Source organism: Syngnathus leptorhynchus, chromosome 19, assembly GCF_054491065.1.
Source record: "Syngnathus leptorhynchus isolate UIUO chromosome 19, UIUO_Slep, whole genome shotgun sequence".
Taxonomy (NCBI): Eukaryota; Metazoa; Chordata; class Actinopteri; order Syngnathiformes; family Syngnathidae; genus Syngnathus; species Syngnathus leptorhynchus.
The window spans coordinates 3,789,559-3,807,228 of NC_141213.1; the positions used below are offsets into that span (position 1 = coordinate 3,789,559).

At 40.8% G+C, this 17,670-nt stretch overlaps 1 protein-coding gene across 4 annotated transcripts in view; it reads left to right on the forward strand.

Annotated features, from left to right (window-relative positions):
- The first annotated feature begins 6,788 nt into the window (after positions 1-6,788).
- nrp1a (neuropilin 1a) overlaps positions 6,789-17,670 on the forward strand; it is a 36,959-nt gene continuing 26,077 nt past the window's right edge. For 2 of the 4 annotated variants that reach the window (XM_085938976.1, XM_085938977.1), the window contains exons 1-3: positions 6,789-7,205; positions 8,222-8,648; positions 9,236-9,410. In XM_085938976.1, the coding sequence (XP_085795102.1) occupies positions 8,582-8,648; positions 9,236-9,410 (242 nt within the window). In that variant the 5' untranslated portion in view covers positions 6,789-7,205; positions 8,222-8,581. Of the gene's footprint in view, positions 7,206-8,221; positions 8,649-9,235; positions 9,868-12,037; positions 12,316-17,670 lie in introns of those variants that run through there. The other 2 variants (XM_085938978.1, XM_085938979.1) reach the window with 2 other exon arrangements.

The following is a 17,670-nucleotide window of genomic DNA, read 5'->3' on the forward strand; positions in this document are numbered from 1 at the left end:
TTTAGGTGTTAACCAAACAATCTAAGGAATGATGCAGCTGACTGGTTACTGTAATGAGAAATTAAATGACTATAATTTATTAATTAAATTGACAAAAAAAATGTATCAAATGAGGTACGGTATGATGTGCATGCACAAACGGCTGATTATTTATTTCTACCGTGGTTTGCCAAAAATTTTGATTGGGAATACACTAATCGACGGTACCTAATGAATATTATTAAACTTTGATGAGGTCGCGGCTTTAGAAAAGGAGCAAACACTGGACTAAAGAGTAATCATTTTTCCTTCAGGAATTTTGTTTTCAAGAACCATGTTCCTGTTTCAAGTGTAAACATTCTGATATGAAGTGGATGTAAACCTTATAATCAGTGCCAGATTTCCTGTCTTTGTGGATTCAAGCTCCCTTCTGGAAAGTGAGACTGCCCCACTTTTCCAAGAGTGAAAAGAATAATCTATCATATCTCACATCTCCTTCTTGTCACTAACTGCCTACTGTCTCTCGTCAATGCGTAACAAACATTCAAATGAGCTCTTTCCCCATCACTTTTGCAAAACTGATTCGTACATCACTGCCGGGCGGCTTGTGATGTTAAATCAATATAAGGGGCTTGTATTTGTACGTGGTTCCGTGGCTACAGAGCTAATGACCCAACAAAACGGATGAAGTGTCTGCTTAGCGGGATGATGGGACAGCGGAGTGAGGAAATAAGGAAACAATGAGGCACCTATCTGAGAAGAGCACTCCGTCTTGTTGTGATGTGACGCTGATTGCAGCCACCATGGATAATGTCTGTTTATACCTTACTTTTTTAGTGAAGGGCCCATTGTGAGGTTGGAGAGACACTGACAGGGTGGACAAATCAGACAAGCATGTCTCCAAATTGGATGCATGCAAGTGAAACTAATTGAGAAGCTCAACAATCTTTGCATGACAATCTTAATTTGTTGTTGTATAACTGGTGGAGTGGTAGAAAGTAGAAAATGCACAAACTGGTTTCTGATCGCTATTAGAGTATTACAAAATTTAAAAAAAAGCTCAATTCAATTATAATGTAATTATAAATCTGACAATGTAACAAAATATCAGAGAGCTGACATACCAGTAATTCAAAATCTGGCATCAGATTGGTATCAGACTCGGGCAAGGCTGGGGGTATTTCACAATTCAGCAGATAGTGTCTGTGTCCAATGGCAAATTAACATAACAGTTAACAAGAATTCAATGTGTTGGAACCAATGTGTGGTTTGTGTTTTGCGCTCTGGCCCATTTTTGAACATTCCCACAAACCTTGTGGCGATTGCACCCAGCCATATGTCTAGTCTGTAGCTTCACAGACACTCCAATCCATTTAGCCTTTTCAAAGGATGGCTACGAGCTTCAAACACTTTATAATTAACCATAAAATATGACTGGAGGAATTGTGGTGAGTTGTATGGGTTTTTTTTTTTCTTTTGTCTGACATCCAAAACGGGCTTCTTGTTGAGTGATGTCATTCATCTTTAGAGCAAATTATAAAACCACGACTAACTAGTGTGGCATCATTTTTATTAAGTAGAAAAGATGTTGACTTTGATGCAGATTTACCAAAATAACTTTTTGGTACCATAGCCCCTTTCGGTCATTTTTTTTCTTCTTCAAATATTGTTGTCCATTCCAGCTCTGCTCGCTCTCTCTAAATTTCTTTGTCGTGCTGTCCGTCTCTATTTGTCTCTATGGACACGTTGCTTTCTCTGAGGGCTGCACTCTGACACAGTGTAAAGAAATAAGTTTGCTCCTGCAGTGACAGCAGCACTTTGCAGTCGGGATAACAGCTCAGGATATTGACAGAGTTGAGGGAAAGGGTCACACTTAGTTGGCAGCAAGGCGGATAGGAAGCTTATTTGTCTAAGGTTACAAAAAATGGCATTAAAAGGCTTCAAATGAAGTGCTTATGTGGTAACCGTCCTCACCTTTTTACCTTTGGAGTCGGAGCGGGCCTACTATTTTGTAAAATTGCCAATTATCGCTATTTTATCACATAGCATTCTTCAACTAGAATAAAAGTGAGAGAATTCCAGTCTGAACATGAACCCAGTTTAAAAGGTTGCCGACCTAAACAAACAATTCCATCCCACATTGTTTTTTTTTTTTTCATAATACAGACAATTATTATTTATATCAATGTTGGATTTGTTGCAGTACAAAGTCACTTGACTACACTTGGGGTAGCCAAGAAAAATCATTCCGGTTAAATAATCAGTGGACACAAGCAGCTCTTTAATGGAGATGCAATCCATGAAAAAAGACTTTGAGTAAAGTGTGCTCATGGAAGAAGGTCAAATTGAATTCATCTTTTCTTTCTTTTGAAAAAACAAAATATTCCGATTGCTCAAAGAGATTCTGAAGAGATGAATAAAACAATTCCAATTATTATAATTGAGGCTCTATTGACATTACATCACTCAAATTATTGCTTGCTATGTTTTTTTATTGCAAAATATCCTTATCGGAATGAAACCCTTTAGAATGCTGAAACTGTAAAAATCTTAAATGACGTAACCGTATGACTCACCCAGAGGACAACAACGTTTCATTCTATTTATTAATAACATTGACAGATCTTGTGATGCCACATTCCACACTGCAACCACACTTCCTTTTTAAAAGTCTTCATCAGACATCCGTTTTTCGTGTGTGCGAATCACATCCTGTTGGCAACCTCGCCTGTGAATAATGAAAGACCAAGTCATTATGTCCAGTAACTTTTGATGCTGTGTGTGTCTGCAGTTGCTCCATGACAACAGTTAGACCTTGTGATACCAAAGAAAAGCGGAGAGGAGAAAAAAAAAAAGACAGAATATAAGACATGGACAAAAAGTACAATTCATGCAAGGACACTGGATTAAAATAGTTTATAAAGTCAGTCGTTGACTGAATGCATGTGGGTAAAAAATGATTGTGTAGCGGTATTATAGGACTCCTCTGGGATTTGTTTCAGAGCTTAGAACGGCACACATAATGTATATCCACCTACACAAACACTCTGACTGATTGAGGTACCGCCCACCCCTCCAGCAAGACTTTGACACAAAAGCCCAGCTTCTCATCTTCCTCGGTCGCCTGTCTCACTGTTTCAGCTAATCTAGGGCATTGCATACATTGTTGGGATTTGCGCTTCTTAATTGCCGGGACTTTGGGCTCTCGATTTCAAACCTGTTTTGATCAGCTGAAGGTGGATTGGCCAGAGGGGAGCTAGCTTGAGCACCTGTTGGGGCAGTTCTTATTATTTAACAAAGCCTAAGGGACAAGATTGGTGATTAGTGCATTTGGTTCATTTTGTTAATTTATTTTTAATTTTATTTCATCGCTTATGACAAATAGAAACATCACAAACCTTGTTGAAAAGCATTTTCACTGTGGAATAATTCAGTCAACATGAAGACCCCGGGGAGCATTTTTTTTTTTTTTTACGTCATTCACCGAGGAGATTTTAGTGGGGTAATCTCTCATGATTTAAGTCAGATGGATTCAGCAGAAATCATATCAGCCTCCCCAGACTGTGAGCTGAGGAGGCAATATCCCAGTGCAATTCTTCAATGACCTACTTTTTTTTTTCTGGCTGGCACTTCCCTCCTGGACCACACACCCCTCCCCTTCATCATCTGGGGTTTCTCCCGATATGTGTTTGTGATGATGAGTAGTGTTCATTATCTCAAACTAAAAAAAAAAAAAAAACGTAAAATTGAGTGAAAAATTTAATTTTCCAAGCAAGGACCCATTCTTGTTTTCCAGAAATGTAATTAAACATCAGAAACAATTGCAAATTGGCTTCTGAAAAAAAAGATTAGCTTGATTAGGTATCGAGGATTCGCTCATTTCCATCAACGGTGTGAAATTGGGGTGCTACAAGAGCAACTTTGAAATGTAGGCCGCGTGCACGCAGCACTATAATGGCGTTGCATGTTCAGCTCGCACGCACATCCCGAGACTGACAGTCGGCCGCCTCATCATTAATTCAGGAGCAGTCTCTCGCACCCTCCTTCTACCCCTGAGAAGCTCTCACTGCTTCCCGGCAACATTATGCATATTTATTCATACATCTTTCCTGCTTGGCTAAATGTCACTGTAAATGTGTCTTCTACCAATGAGACCATTTCTTTGTTTTTGTTTCATTCGCTGTATGCTATCTCCTCTTCTTCTGCCCCCCCCCCTACCCTTTTCTTGAATGAGCAACCCCCACTTGCAAATGTTTCATGTTCTTTAACTATTACCATAATGTGTGTGAACTTCATATGCGCTTTCTTCAGCCCTCTGCTAATTTTCTTGCCAACGCTTCAGCGTAGCATTTTACACCAGAGCTTGATATCACTGAGGGATGTCCCACCTCCCACACAAACATCCTGCTTCGAAAGAATTAAAAGATTTATTTGTGTCCACCATGTCTTCATCCGTAGACAGCGAAAACCTTCCCATCGTGTTTTCTAGTTGTCTCATTTCTACTTTATTATTGTTTTTTTTCTCAGCTTGTACTATAAAACACAAACACACAATACATTCCTCAGATATGACGAAAAAATGGAATTCCCAGTTTATAGCTTTTGTCTCAACGAAGAATTTCTTTGGCTAGCAATAACCGACATCTGCCTTTTTAACTGTGACAACATTTAAGAGCGCGTCAATGTCTTTAACCATGGTTGTCATGAAGGATAGACCGGAATACAGTAATGATGGAAAAAGTCTTAAAATGTCAAGGGCTGCACTTCTAATACATGCTGTAATTCCTTGGAATGAGATGCTCATATAAGGTCCCCAAGGTCTGGAAAGGAGTTTTTTTTTTTCGCCTTTCAGACTTAAGTTTGTCTCATCTGAAAAGAAAGACAGATGTTTACATTGTTAAATAACTGTAAGATGAGTAACATAACTTGTGTAGCTTACTACATCTGCTTCAAAATTATTCACCACATTTAAAATGAGGACAAAAATCGTTGGGCATTCTATCATTGTTACGTCACATGGCGTTAACATTACAACGAAAAATTACATTGCATCTGGCCGAGGCCCAATATTTGATCACTCAAAATAATTACATAAAGACTCGTACAGCAATTTTCACAAAATTTGCTCGGGGAGGTGGAGCACAGGCCAAGGTAGAACCAATAAAACGTTCGGGCAGATTTTTATAAATGGCTTTGGAAGAGGTCTGAGCTGTAAAGAGTGCGCTAGCAGTACATTAATGTTTTCCTTCCATTCAAAACCTTTTTGTAACCTCTCATCCAAAATAGCCCAAAGTATTTAATTGCAAACGGCTTGTTGGGATAAGACTCAAAAAAACAGATTTTTCAATCCAAACTCCAGGTTGGAATGTTCCCTCCTGAGCCAAATAGCTTGAACCTAAAAAGCTTACTTTGAAGAGGGGGGGAAAAAAATGCTAATGAAATCAAATCCACCGCTTTCGGCAGCAATAATAACGTCTGCTTTTTTTTTATACCAAAAGTAATTATTCACCCGGCTCTACAAAAGATTATTGGGGTAATATAAGAAAGAGCAAATCCTTTAAATTGTTCTTTTATTGTTTCTCTCCAATCAAGCCCTCATTTCGGATGACACAGTTAGGCACCCTTGTGAAATGACTATCCACATTATTCCTGATATCCCGAGGACACCAAAGGCAAGAAATGCCTGTCGTCAATTTAACATTTGCTTTATCAGTAAGAATAATTACTACACTTGGGATAGGACTGTAACTCTTGCTCTCTTCGAGGGTGGAAGAAACATTGTACTTGTATCTGCTTTGAATCCAAGGCTTGTATTACACTAAAAGACTTTACTCAATCAAGGCCAACGAGCGAGCGCATATCACAACCGTTCATTCAAGTTGAAAGAAAATGCATGCATGATTTTTTTGCTGCAGAAACATGTTGTGCAATGTGAAATCGGATTAAAACGCATACAGGATGCTTTGTGCTTTAAGTCTGACAACAAGCCTTATTCCACTTAAATGCACTTGTCTGGGAAGCAGCTGTGCTGTCAGTCTTTGAGGCTGAGGGGGCACTGCTAACCACCACCCAGCGCCCCCTATAGGGCACAAGGTTCATAACTACTCAGACCTGCAGCTGGAAACGCTCACTTTGGAGTCAGTAGAACTTGAAGCAAGCTACTTTTTTTTTTTAACTAGATTTGGCCTCCAACCAGAAGGACAAGGCAACAAGTGTAGACGCAGGCACATTTAAATTCCCAATTCACTTTTGTGTTTGTTTTTTTGTCATTGCTTTGTGTCAATTCTCCCGGTGCAGTCGCATTTTTAATAATTTAAAAGGTAATAAAATGGAATTTACGATTTTAAAATTACAATTTGTTATGAATCATTCTGGGAGCTCTCAACATTAAATAATATTATATAAAAAGACCAAGGATGGGGAATATCTTACTTCTCCGAATCTGTTGCATTGTATATTGTAAATCCACAATGAAGACCCCAAGATTAATCATATGACTCCATTTAAGTCTATTTTTTATTTGTAAAAAAAAAAAAAAGTCTAAAGACGAGCCAGATGAAGTAACAGTAAAAGTTAGAATATCTATCAGAAGTCTTTTTCTTCCCACAACTGCAAGAACATTTCCTTTCAAACGTGCCCTTCAAGCTCCTTTGGGTCAGCGCATGAAGTTCAATAAATGCATATCGGACTCAAAGAGAAAAAAAGACAGCTGCGTGAACTCGCGCACCCACACACGCGCGCGCGCGCGTACTCATCCCTCGTAAAAGGGGCGTGCGGGGCTGGCAGGCACTCAAACCTTTGGCGTTTTCCATCAGAGCAGCGGCAGCCGTGTTGCGCGTAAGACACGCGGACGGGAAGAAACTTGCACAATTGGATATATCTGTTGCTTTATGTTATTTAAATCCAACCTAGTGGAACCGTTTTGGCTTTTCCGTGAGACAGAAACGCGGAAGAACGGAGGGAGCGAACAGCAAAAGGCAGCCCCGACAAGCGCGTCTGAATGCGGGGAAGACAGCAAGCAATCTTCGGGCATCGCCTGCGCGTCTTTACGCGGCAGGGAAATCAGCAAAATTGCATTTGTCCCTCGGTATGAAAAAAAAGGGCGGTTGGGGGTGCATTAACTTATTTTAGTTTGTTTTAAAGACCACTTTAAGATTATTTGACGTTCTGAGGGAATCTGTCGGATCGCAGCTTGGAAGTGCACCGATGCACGCTCCTCCATACAGGTGAATATATCATTTATTCATATATGTATTATTGTTATGACGTCAATAAGATGAAGATGTTGTGGTTTTGTGAGCACTTATATGAAGATAGGCTGTTATTTAAAAGAGCCATAGACTGCCAACTTTCCCGATTTTCTAAAGAATCAAATAAATCCAGGAGCATGCTATACAATTCTAAAATGTGTCTTGTTGTGGTATTACTGGCGATTGTACACAATTTAGAAGGTTGATATACATGAATACAAACCGTCTTTGTTCTTAATCGAGCTGCGTGACCCCATAAAAGCAGCCTTGAGTAAAACACCAGTACAATTCTGCTCCTATCGTTTATGCTTGAATTGATTCCCCCTGAATTTAAGAGTGCTATTTTGTATGTCAATGCTGGGGGCAAGGTCCCATTGCCTCATCTTGATAACCACTGTGCGTGCAAAAAAAAAAAAGTCAAAGAATAAACTGTATTGTGCGAGTTTACGCAGAAAGTGACGTTGCAACAAGCGGTGATGGGGTCCAAGTTATCTGAGCGGAATGATCACATTGAAGTTAGACTGTTGAAAAAGAAATAACATTCTCATACTTGATTAATGAGCGCAAATCAATTTGGTGAAAATGTTCCATGAATATTCCTGCTGGAAGGGCTGTTGAAAGACTGCGTCTTTTATTAATGTCTTGCGCCACTGTGGAAGAGAAGACAGGGGGTGAAGAGAGGGTGGCAAAAGCGAGAGATGGTGAGGAGAGAAAGAGAGATAGAGAGAGAGAGGGAGGGAGGCATTCCTTCCACTTAATGGACGACTGCCGCTCTGTCAGCCAGAGCGCAGCTCCGCTTTTACGCATAAAAGGTGCATGGCTCATGCAACACAGCGGGCCAACCTTAACCTCTCATGTAGGTAAAAGGTGGTGGATATTTAAAGAACCTTTTGTGTTCTCAACAAAAAGTTGCTTGTGAGTTTTCAAAAGTGCACAACTAGTTGCCAAACTGCGTGCGCACACCTGTTTAAATGTGTTTGTCTTCTCCACAGCCGAGGATTGCGCCCTGCCAACTCTACGTCTGACTAAAATAAAGGACGCAAAAGGGGAGTGGATCGTTTCTTGAGACATTGCGCATCTTGGCTCCGGTGGTGGGGATATGGCCAACTCCGGGCGAGAAAGCAAAGCGCAGTGGGTTGATGCAAGAGGAAACAGGAGCTGAATGACAGGATGCCAACGACGACCTGAAGTCAAAACGCAGCAGCTTCACTTCAAGTGACTCGTTTTTATTTATTTCTTTTTTTTTTTTTTACTACCGAGATAAGACTGGACATCTTTCCCAGCCATAAAGTGGATGAGTTTGTCTGGGATATTTTTTTTGGCTAATTTTATTTTGGGTTTTCAAAACGAGGATGCATTGTGGATTAGTTTTTGTCCTGTTGATGGGATTCCTCTTGGTGGCCAAGGCTTTCAAAAACGGTAAGTGACATCTGATGTCTATATAAATAATCCTTTTACTCTGCTAATCCCAATATAGAGATATTTAAAGATTAACCCCTTTGGATCCTCACTGATACGCTGGTTCACAAGCACCGCGTGGCTAGAACAAAAGTCAATATTTTTTACAATTTAACTTTATTAATTTAGAAAAATGTAACGCATTAAAGTTAAAAAGTCTGCCTTTTCATATGCTGCAAAATTCACATCAGATACATTCTTAAAAATTTATTAGTCACATAATATTCAACACGTTTACTTAATTTGATGTTTTGAAACATTTTTGCCCTGCGTTTTAATTAATTTCATCTTCCCAATTTTTTCTTTAGCATCACTTTTGCTCGTTACACTTTTGTTTACTTACATTAAAACTAGCCTGATCGCCATGAGAAAAATCTTGAGCACTAAGTTACTAAATAAGATGAATACATTTCTGGAAATATTTTTCTTTTGCATGCCAAAATTATACAAAACTGCTCACTTCCTTTCTAGTCTATAGTTGATCATTAATTTCGTTTGCAAACAATACATGGCTCAATTTTGAATGCTGGTCATTTCCCGTTTTGCAGACAAATGTGGAGGCAACATTCGAATCTCAAACGCCAACTACCTCACATCTCCCGGCTACCCCCAGTCTTACACCTCTTCTCAGCGCTGTACATGGGTGATCTCGGCCCCTGGCCCCCACCAGCGGATCCTCATCAACTTCAATCCACATTTTGACCTGGAGGATCGGGAGTGCAAGTAAGAACTGGTTCTGGAAAGAAAAAAAAAACTTGTATCATTTTATATATCTTATATCTAGATTGCAATTATAAAATATAAGTTACTTCATGCATTCTTACCTCATAAATGCAAATGATAGATGACGAGTAGTTGAAATTTAAGGTCAAAACATAAGTGGAACTGTTTGTCAAAGTGAAGTTGACATAAGTCCTTTTTGTTTAAGCGTCCCCGTTCCTCAATATTGTGCGTGAAACTGCGCCCTCTAGCGATTGATACGACCTCAAGCTTGCACCGCACACAGAAGGTCTCACCCAGCTTTGTGGTTGTGAAATGTCCTCACTTCCTGTCTTTGTGGCTTAGAGGAGCCACGTGGTTTTGGGCTGAGAAAAGTTTTGTATTGTTGTCAGAGTTGGGCAGACAAATCATCACATGAGGGGATTTTTTTTTTTTGCAGCAATGACTCATAGCAAAAACTGTAAGTCTTGACCAAACATTTATTTATTTCCTATCCTCTGAAGTAACAAGTTCCAGTGAAATGTTTGCAAAAAATAGAACATGTTCTCATGTTGGTTTCATACTTCAAGATCTCTGTCAAAATTAAGATGATTAAAAAAAATAAGCAGTCCCACTGAGGAACGTCTCCCAATCTGTTGTCGGATTGATAGTTTGAGCAGATGAAACCAGAGACAGAATCTAATGTGATGAGTCGATGTCATTGTGGGTACCCGGAGGTGCGCCTGAGCTGGGCAGAATGCCTTGCTCTGATTGCCTGTCTATGCATGTGTGTGTGTGTGTGTGTGGTTGGGTGCGTGTGTCGGAGCCTCTGCCCCGCTCTGTCTCAGCTGTTTGTTTACGCTGCAGGGCTCAAGAGAGTAGAGGGCTTTGCTGGATCCTGTTACTGTATCCCCACTCCACCCAAAAACCTGGACCTGCTCTTCCTTTGTTCTTCCCTGAATGGCTCCTGTATCTGTTTACGTTTTTGTTTTGTTTTTAAATCCAAGATTTTAGTCTTTTAACCTATTTAACCTACCTTGATTTATGATTCGGTGTATTTAAGGACTAGATGCTCCACGGTTCTTCTTTGGGGTCGGATTTCAGTTCCAAAGGGACTATAAAACTGTCTAAGGGAGTGGGTGAGGAAGCGACAGGAGGAGTGTGGGGGGATGCCTGCCACAATGATCATGCTAATCAAATTAGCCAGGAATGAATTTCCTGTGTCTCAGCACAGGCAGAGGAAAGAAAAAAAAAGGAGAATCTAGTCTGTGAAGGCTCAAGGATGACAAGAGGGTGGGATTTTGAATCATTCAGGATTTTTTTTTTTTTTACTTCCAGCCACTGATTGTTGACTGTTCAGTGCCAGTTAGTTGAGATTGTACTGGAAAGCCGGGATGTCCTGACCTCAAACTGTTTCTATTTTTAACCAGATGCACTGATGTTTCATTTTTAATGGTTTTATAATGGAGCTGTTTCCATGGATCTTAAGTTTTACTACACATTACGTTCCAGCTTGTGTTTTCACTTCAGTATCAGAAGCCTTTTAGTGATTTAGCCAGGAGTTCATGTTTTGTTCTTTTCACAATATGCCAATTTGTCACATGTGGGTGGATTGTTTTGGGCAATACTGTATTATGATTTTTTTTCAAAGTCCATGTCGCAACACCCTTCGCCAAATCAGCCTTTACAAAATGGACACTGATGAGAGAGAGACAGAATGGCTTTCTTATCTGATTGACTGGCAGAGTGGATGGAGGCGGAGGAGATGTGGGGTGGGTGCTACAGTGCCACGGTTCACTGCACATCCTTTGCAATCTAATTAGTGGGCAAATGGAACACACATGCACCACATGGTCCTCCAACATGGCCGTTATCAGAAAACCAAACAAGAAGCACTCAAAGTGGTGCTGGTTGAAAAAAAAAAAAAAAGTGGTGCATTGGTGTTGTTGTATGCGCTCGATACCCTTGTGGGCTTTGTTTGGGGAAGTGCACGGGCCTGTGTCCTGACGAAGAAGTAGGAAAGCACTTCATCACAAAGATAAGGCGACTAAGTGAGCCCTGCGATTCTGAATGTGGAACGTGTTTACCTTTCACGCACCGTTGTAGACTTTCACAGAGCGTGGTTTAAAGTGAGGGGGGGGGGGGGTGAGCCCGTGCAGAAGAAACCGTTTACAATTCAAACAGGCTCTAAAACGCAATTGATGTAGAAATTCAAATAAACAACTGTTGTTGTTTTTTTTGCAAAGCAATCCTGTTTTTAAGCAATCTGCTAATGTCGAAAGCTTCAATCCTCCATCTGTAGCTGCAGGCTGTTCTCGCCATCTCGCTTCCCAAGGCTGACTCATGGAGGAGAAGAAGCTTTCAATACATATGATCCCGACAGTCCTTATGAATCATTGATAACATCACATTTGCTGACCATTCCGAAAAACATGTCCTGTAAAATCAATGCAAGTCAGCCAGCCAGTCAGTCGGTCTCATATGTTTGATCATGGCTGGGAAAAGGGGACTCGGAGTTTTCGGGATTCCATGGAGAAGAATTCCAAGTAAATTAGACGGTGGGAGCGGTCGAGGGAGGGGGGGGGGTTAGACGAGATATATGGCAGAGTGGTAGTAAGCCAAGTTATTTCAAGAATGCCTTCTCAAGCAGCCTTTTGTGAAGGTAAAAGAAGGAAAGCATCTGCAGAAGCCCCCCTGCCTTCAGGTGGCCGTAGCTCAAAGCTCCAAAAGCATTTCTTTCCTCTAATGAATGGTAGCCTTCCTTTTTACTCCACCCCACCCACTCAGATCTCCTACCGTGTCGCTCCCGTCAAGCCGCTCGGCCTGCTGGGAAGGCAAACAGTCTCTGCTGTGCACCCTTCGCCGGCGGAAAACATCCTGGTTTTTCCAAACCAGGTTTGGACTCCACGCTGGAAAGAGGAGGAGCAGGGTATGACTGGAGCTTGGATCTATTGTTAGCTCTTCCTTTGACATTTGAAAGGCCGCTTACAAAGAGTACCACCTGTTAGTTGGAAGTGAGAGTAAAGGACAGAAGGGTCTTTGGGGTCAGCTCCTCTGTAAATCCTATTAACCTCTCTACCTGAATATCATAGGTGCTACATGTTCAAGGAAGGTGGACAGATAGAACTTTCCGCGCAATTTTAAACTCTCCTACTCCCGCCACCCAAGCAGACTGCGTGGTTATTTATTAACTGTTGTTATGGTGGTGACCTAAAAAAAATATCTTATTTCAAAAACAGAGTAGCATACAATTTTCCTATTTGATATTTTTTTTTACAGACAAAAGCAAACAGAAACCAAATTGAGTATTGTTTTTTTCAAAGGGATGTTTGATAGCAGTCATCAAAACCGATACCAAGCACCAATACCAACAGTACTTTTGTTCCCCCCAAAACTCAGACAGATAATTTTATAGAAAGACCAAATAATAGAGGAAAAAATAAATATAAAAATAGCATTTTTTTTCTTAAAATTACATCAAATTAATGGCAGTTTTCAATTCTTCTTATTAGTCATTTCACAGATATCTTTTGTTCTCTCAAGAATGGCATTAATACCAAAGGAGTCCAAAGCAGAGCTACAATTGACAAAACAAAAGTGTGTTAAGTGGCGACAATTCTCTTAGTGACCCCCCCCCCCAAAAAAAAAGTCCCCAAAATTATGCACCTGGTATTTTGCACACCACAGTCGATGACAATGGAAATCAAATTGCATGTGAAATTACGTCTGAAACGGCTCCCCGTCGTCGGGAAGAGCAATCTACTTTGAATGCTTCTTGTTTGCGCTTCACAACAATTATTCCAAACATGTTTTGTCAACATCTTGATAGCGGACCCATTGCAAAAAATACAGCAGTTAGCTGTTGCAAAAAAATAAAAATAAAAATACAGCTGTATAAATGTTAAGTGCTCACCTTATCAATTAACCAGAGCCAAGAGAAGAGTCTAGCATACAGGAACACGCCGTTGACCTTCACTCCCATTACTTTCTTTCTTCATCACTTTTAAACATAAAAGGTTACTCCCTGGCTAATGAGCAGGATTGAAGTAGAATTCTGCACATGTGCGATAGAAAGCAGTGCGAATGACCGTGGGTGTTTTTTTTTTTTTTTTTTTTAATCTGCCTGTGAAGTCTTTCACCTTGGCTTCGACTTGGAAGGGCAACCTGATTGAAAAGCTTCCTAGCTGTGGCATCTGCCATCCTCCCCGCTGCTCTGTCACCACTTTGATTCATGCACAATCGGACCACAAGCGGGAGGTGAGTCTCCCTACCTCACAGCGGGAAGGAGATGGCCATGTTCAGAAATAAACCCGCCGGATTTTAAGTCTTCCTCACCATGTAGGTTGTTGCAACACATGTTTGCGAGGGATGGAATGTTGCTCAGACATCGTCACACTGTGGATTTTTTTTTTCTTCTTTTTCTCTTTCATCTTGCTCGACTTCTTTCCAGCGCCAGACCGATCCGGGCCGGGATACTGCTCTGTAAATTGTTTCGACATGTTTCTACAAAAAGAACTACGATGAGGAAATTGAATGGATTTTGTATTGAAATGACGGCATTTTATGAACAGTCTGCTTCACTACCGTAGACGGCTATGGACGTCAAAGATCAATTTTGACTGAGCTGGCAGTGAATGAGTGATGTAGATGCATCTGAGGAAAATATATTTTGTTTGCAGTAGGAAGTTAGGCCCCAGACGTCCGAGATCCTCTGGGTGATTTTAGGTAACTGTGTTTTCACACAGCAGGCTTCAAATCGCTGCTGGTTGTCCACCACTCGACGTGGCGTGATTCGGCCACAGGACAAGCAGACAGTGATTGATGGGGCGCTTGCCTGCTGCGCTCTGATTGAGTTGGAGCCACTCACAATGTCTCGCTTTGTTTGCTCTTTGCTTGATCTCGCGTCACTTAAGTGGCTCTTTCTTTTTCATTGCTGCCGCTGTTTTTTTCACAGCTGTGTCTTTTCTGGAGCAGAAATCGGCAATTCATCTGCTTTAAATTGATAAATTAAAATTTGAGAGAACATATTGAAATATTTTGTGATCCTCGACTGAAGTAGACACGGACGCCATATGCTTATTTGAATTTCAAATAGTGTCCAGTTCTTAGTTAGCCACAAATGATGTTAATCAATGACGCATGTCGGCCTCCTTTTTTGTTAAGAACCTGTTTGCTTATTTATTTGATAAAACTATGAATCTTTGATGCTGAGTCAATACTGTCTGACAGGTTGATTCAATGGGTTTTTTTTTATGTTTATATTGGGTTTGTTTCTTTATCACCAGCTCCCTCCAAAAGTCGCTTTCTTTCTAACGGACTCAAAGCCACCCACCCACGACTCGTCTTTTCTCCTTCTTGGCCATTGTGACAGTCGAGAGCAATTTGAACAGCGCCCAACAGCTTTTACCTCGGGTTGACCTGAGTTTCAACTCGCCTCCTCCCCGTCCTCGGCCCACTTTGAATGTCGTCCGCTCCGTGCAGCTCATTACCGCCTTGGCGTCGCTCACTGGTACAAGCAGAAAGTCTCAGATGGATGATCTGATGCTCTTGATCTGTTGCTTTTTCCTCATCTTCTGTGATTTCGGTTGCAGTGTAGATTACGGGCTTTCATTTGAATCGAGTACCGCAATTTTTTTTCCCAAGCATCCTAAATCCCTTGCGACAACTCCCCGTTGATTTTTATGATAATCTAGCATCGTTGCATATTCTTCTATTTAAATTGGATTATCATGCTAGCGTGAATAATCTTGATGCTTTAGAGTTTGGTGATGTTTAATCAAGCATGCACTTGATGTTTCTACGTGACAAGGAGGACGGAAACCTGCTTAACACAGAAATACAGTCTGTAATAGTCTCTTTGTGCCACTTGGCGCCCTTCTTTTGCCCTGTTAGTTTTACCCTTGACCTCAAATCGCTGCCACAGTGGCGGATCATCTGGGTCACGTCACCGACCCCTGAGGAGACCTCTCTCTTTACTCACCTTTGCCTGCTCCTCTCTCCTTTGCAATCAGAGATCCTTTCAAATGTCAAGGTGGGACAAATGGGAGCTATTGCCGCCTGTAATGGCCCACAGAAATGAGGCTCTCGCTCTCACACACACTTCGAGGACTGCAAACCATATTTTTTTTCTTACATTTCGTTATATACTTTGTTAACCTGCACTGAGTCGAGAGAAAAAAAATAGCCTGGAAGTAAACAAACTTCTCGCCAATGTGGACTCATATATCTCAATGAAGGATGATTCTGTATAGTCTATACAAAGTGGGTAGATGTAATAATGGAGTCTAAATCTCCCGAATCATTCAAGTGATTGTTGTCGTCTACAGATCACACGACAGTGTAATTTGGAAAATGAATATATGGAGGCTGGCTACTTCCATCAGTGGTGATGATAATTGCTATTTAGGAAAATGCTTAGGCCGCAAAACCAGAAACATTGGCAGTTAAAAACGTGTCCCAAGCAAGTGTGGCCATATTGAGGGTGTGAAAGCCAAAAAGGACCGTTTGGTTGGGTACAGCTGCGCTTTTGAGGCCAGGGAATTTTTACCCTTTCTTATCTTTCCAACCATCCCTGTGGCAATGGAGTGGTGAGAGACGTAATCACGCCCTTCTTCCCTCACTGACAAGGAACCACTTCTGAAAACACATCGGCTCTGATTGGGGGGGAGGCTGTTTTCTCCTGCTGTGTTGATTTCCACATCCGAATACTTCAACATTGATTATGGTGTGGGCATACAGCAGTGCGATATATATATATATATATATATATATATATATATATATATATATATATATATATATATATATATATATATTATATAAAAAAACAAAATATATATATATATTATATAAAAAAACAAAATATTGTTTATATGGGGTTTTTTTTTTGCTTATATATAATATCCTCATACAGTATTTGGATGTTGACTGCTGAGTTCCTAGATTATATTCCAATGCAAGGAAATCGACTCGGGAGGGTTTTGAGTGAAGGCTAATGAATGTCATATGCAAACTAGATTTACATGGAGGAGGAATGTTGGGAAGAAAGAGCATTCTATTTGAGCCAGGATCAAAACACGGCAAAAAGTACCTCAGCGATCATGGTGTACAAGCGTTAATGATGTTGTGACTGTGCCCCCAGTGACAGTTAGTAAACGTGTGGGCCCAACTTTCTTGACAGCTGACAAAAGCTAATTTTCCTTTTCGAGTCCTTTGGGGCCCTCCCAGACCTGCAAATCAGTTGCTTAGGCTCTTGCCCCTTAGTGTTACCCTGAGATGTTTGAACATGTTGTAGGTGACATGTTTTCATACAGCAGCTTTTCAAAAAGGACAGCTGCAGAAAAAGAAATGTCAAAAGACATGAGACTTGCTCTTAAACTGCAGCCAGGATCCAATTTAGGGGTTCCAATTTGCATCTTTGTGCTTTTCGAGGCTGATTATAAAAAAAAAAGATCAAGTTTTCAGAAACGACTGTTTCAATGGGAAAAAACTGCAGGCGATATAAATGTTCGATTCTCCCGCTGAGCATTTGTTGCCTTCTTTTTGGCTTTGCAAGAAGCTACTAATGTTCTCGTCCGATGCTGGCCAATTGCTTTCGCTGTGTGCCTGGATAAAGAGGGCAGGCTAATACATCTGAGTCACTGAAGCGAAGGTTGTAGAGAATTACTTTCAGCCCCTTTCCCCATCCTAACACCCCTCTCTTTTTTCATTTTAATTTCCCCATTGGATTGACAAACCATTTTCACTATTAACGCTGTGAATGTGTGTGTGTGCCAATATGTGTGTGCGGCTCCAAAGCAGACAAGACAAATAAATAGGTGCAATGTTTCCCCTAATTATATTGTCGTGAGGCATAAGAACACCACCTTCTGCAGTTATATGACGCGACATGACACCACAAAGGGCCTGAGAGACAGAATGCAACTTTAAATTGACAGGTTAGGGCATTCATGACAAGCTAACCCCGAAACTGAGGGGGGCCGTTTGGGACTTAAAACCGGGCTGTGTTTCCTGCGTGATTATAGATAAGAGACTAATACATGACCTCTGTCATTTCTAAAGACTCTCAAGTTTTGAAATAAATCCTCACAGGTGTAATCGGAATGAAAATAGACAGGGGAGGTGTTAAACTGCCCCACCAAGCAATTTTCCTATAATGCCATCCAGATGATAAGTCTAAATGGATTTGCATTAGCGTAGAGATTGTGGAGTCATTGAGGCGGAACTACTGGAGGTCTTGCTGAGAAATCCACTCATCAAGGAGCAATAAAGACATTTTGTCAAA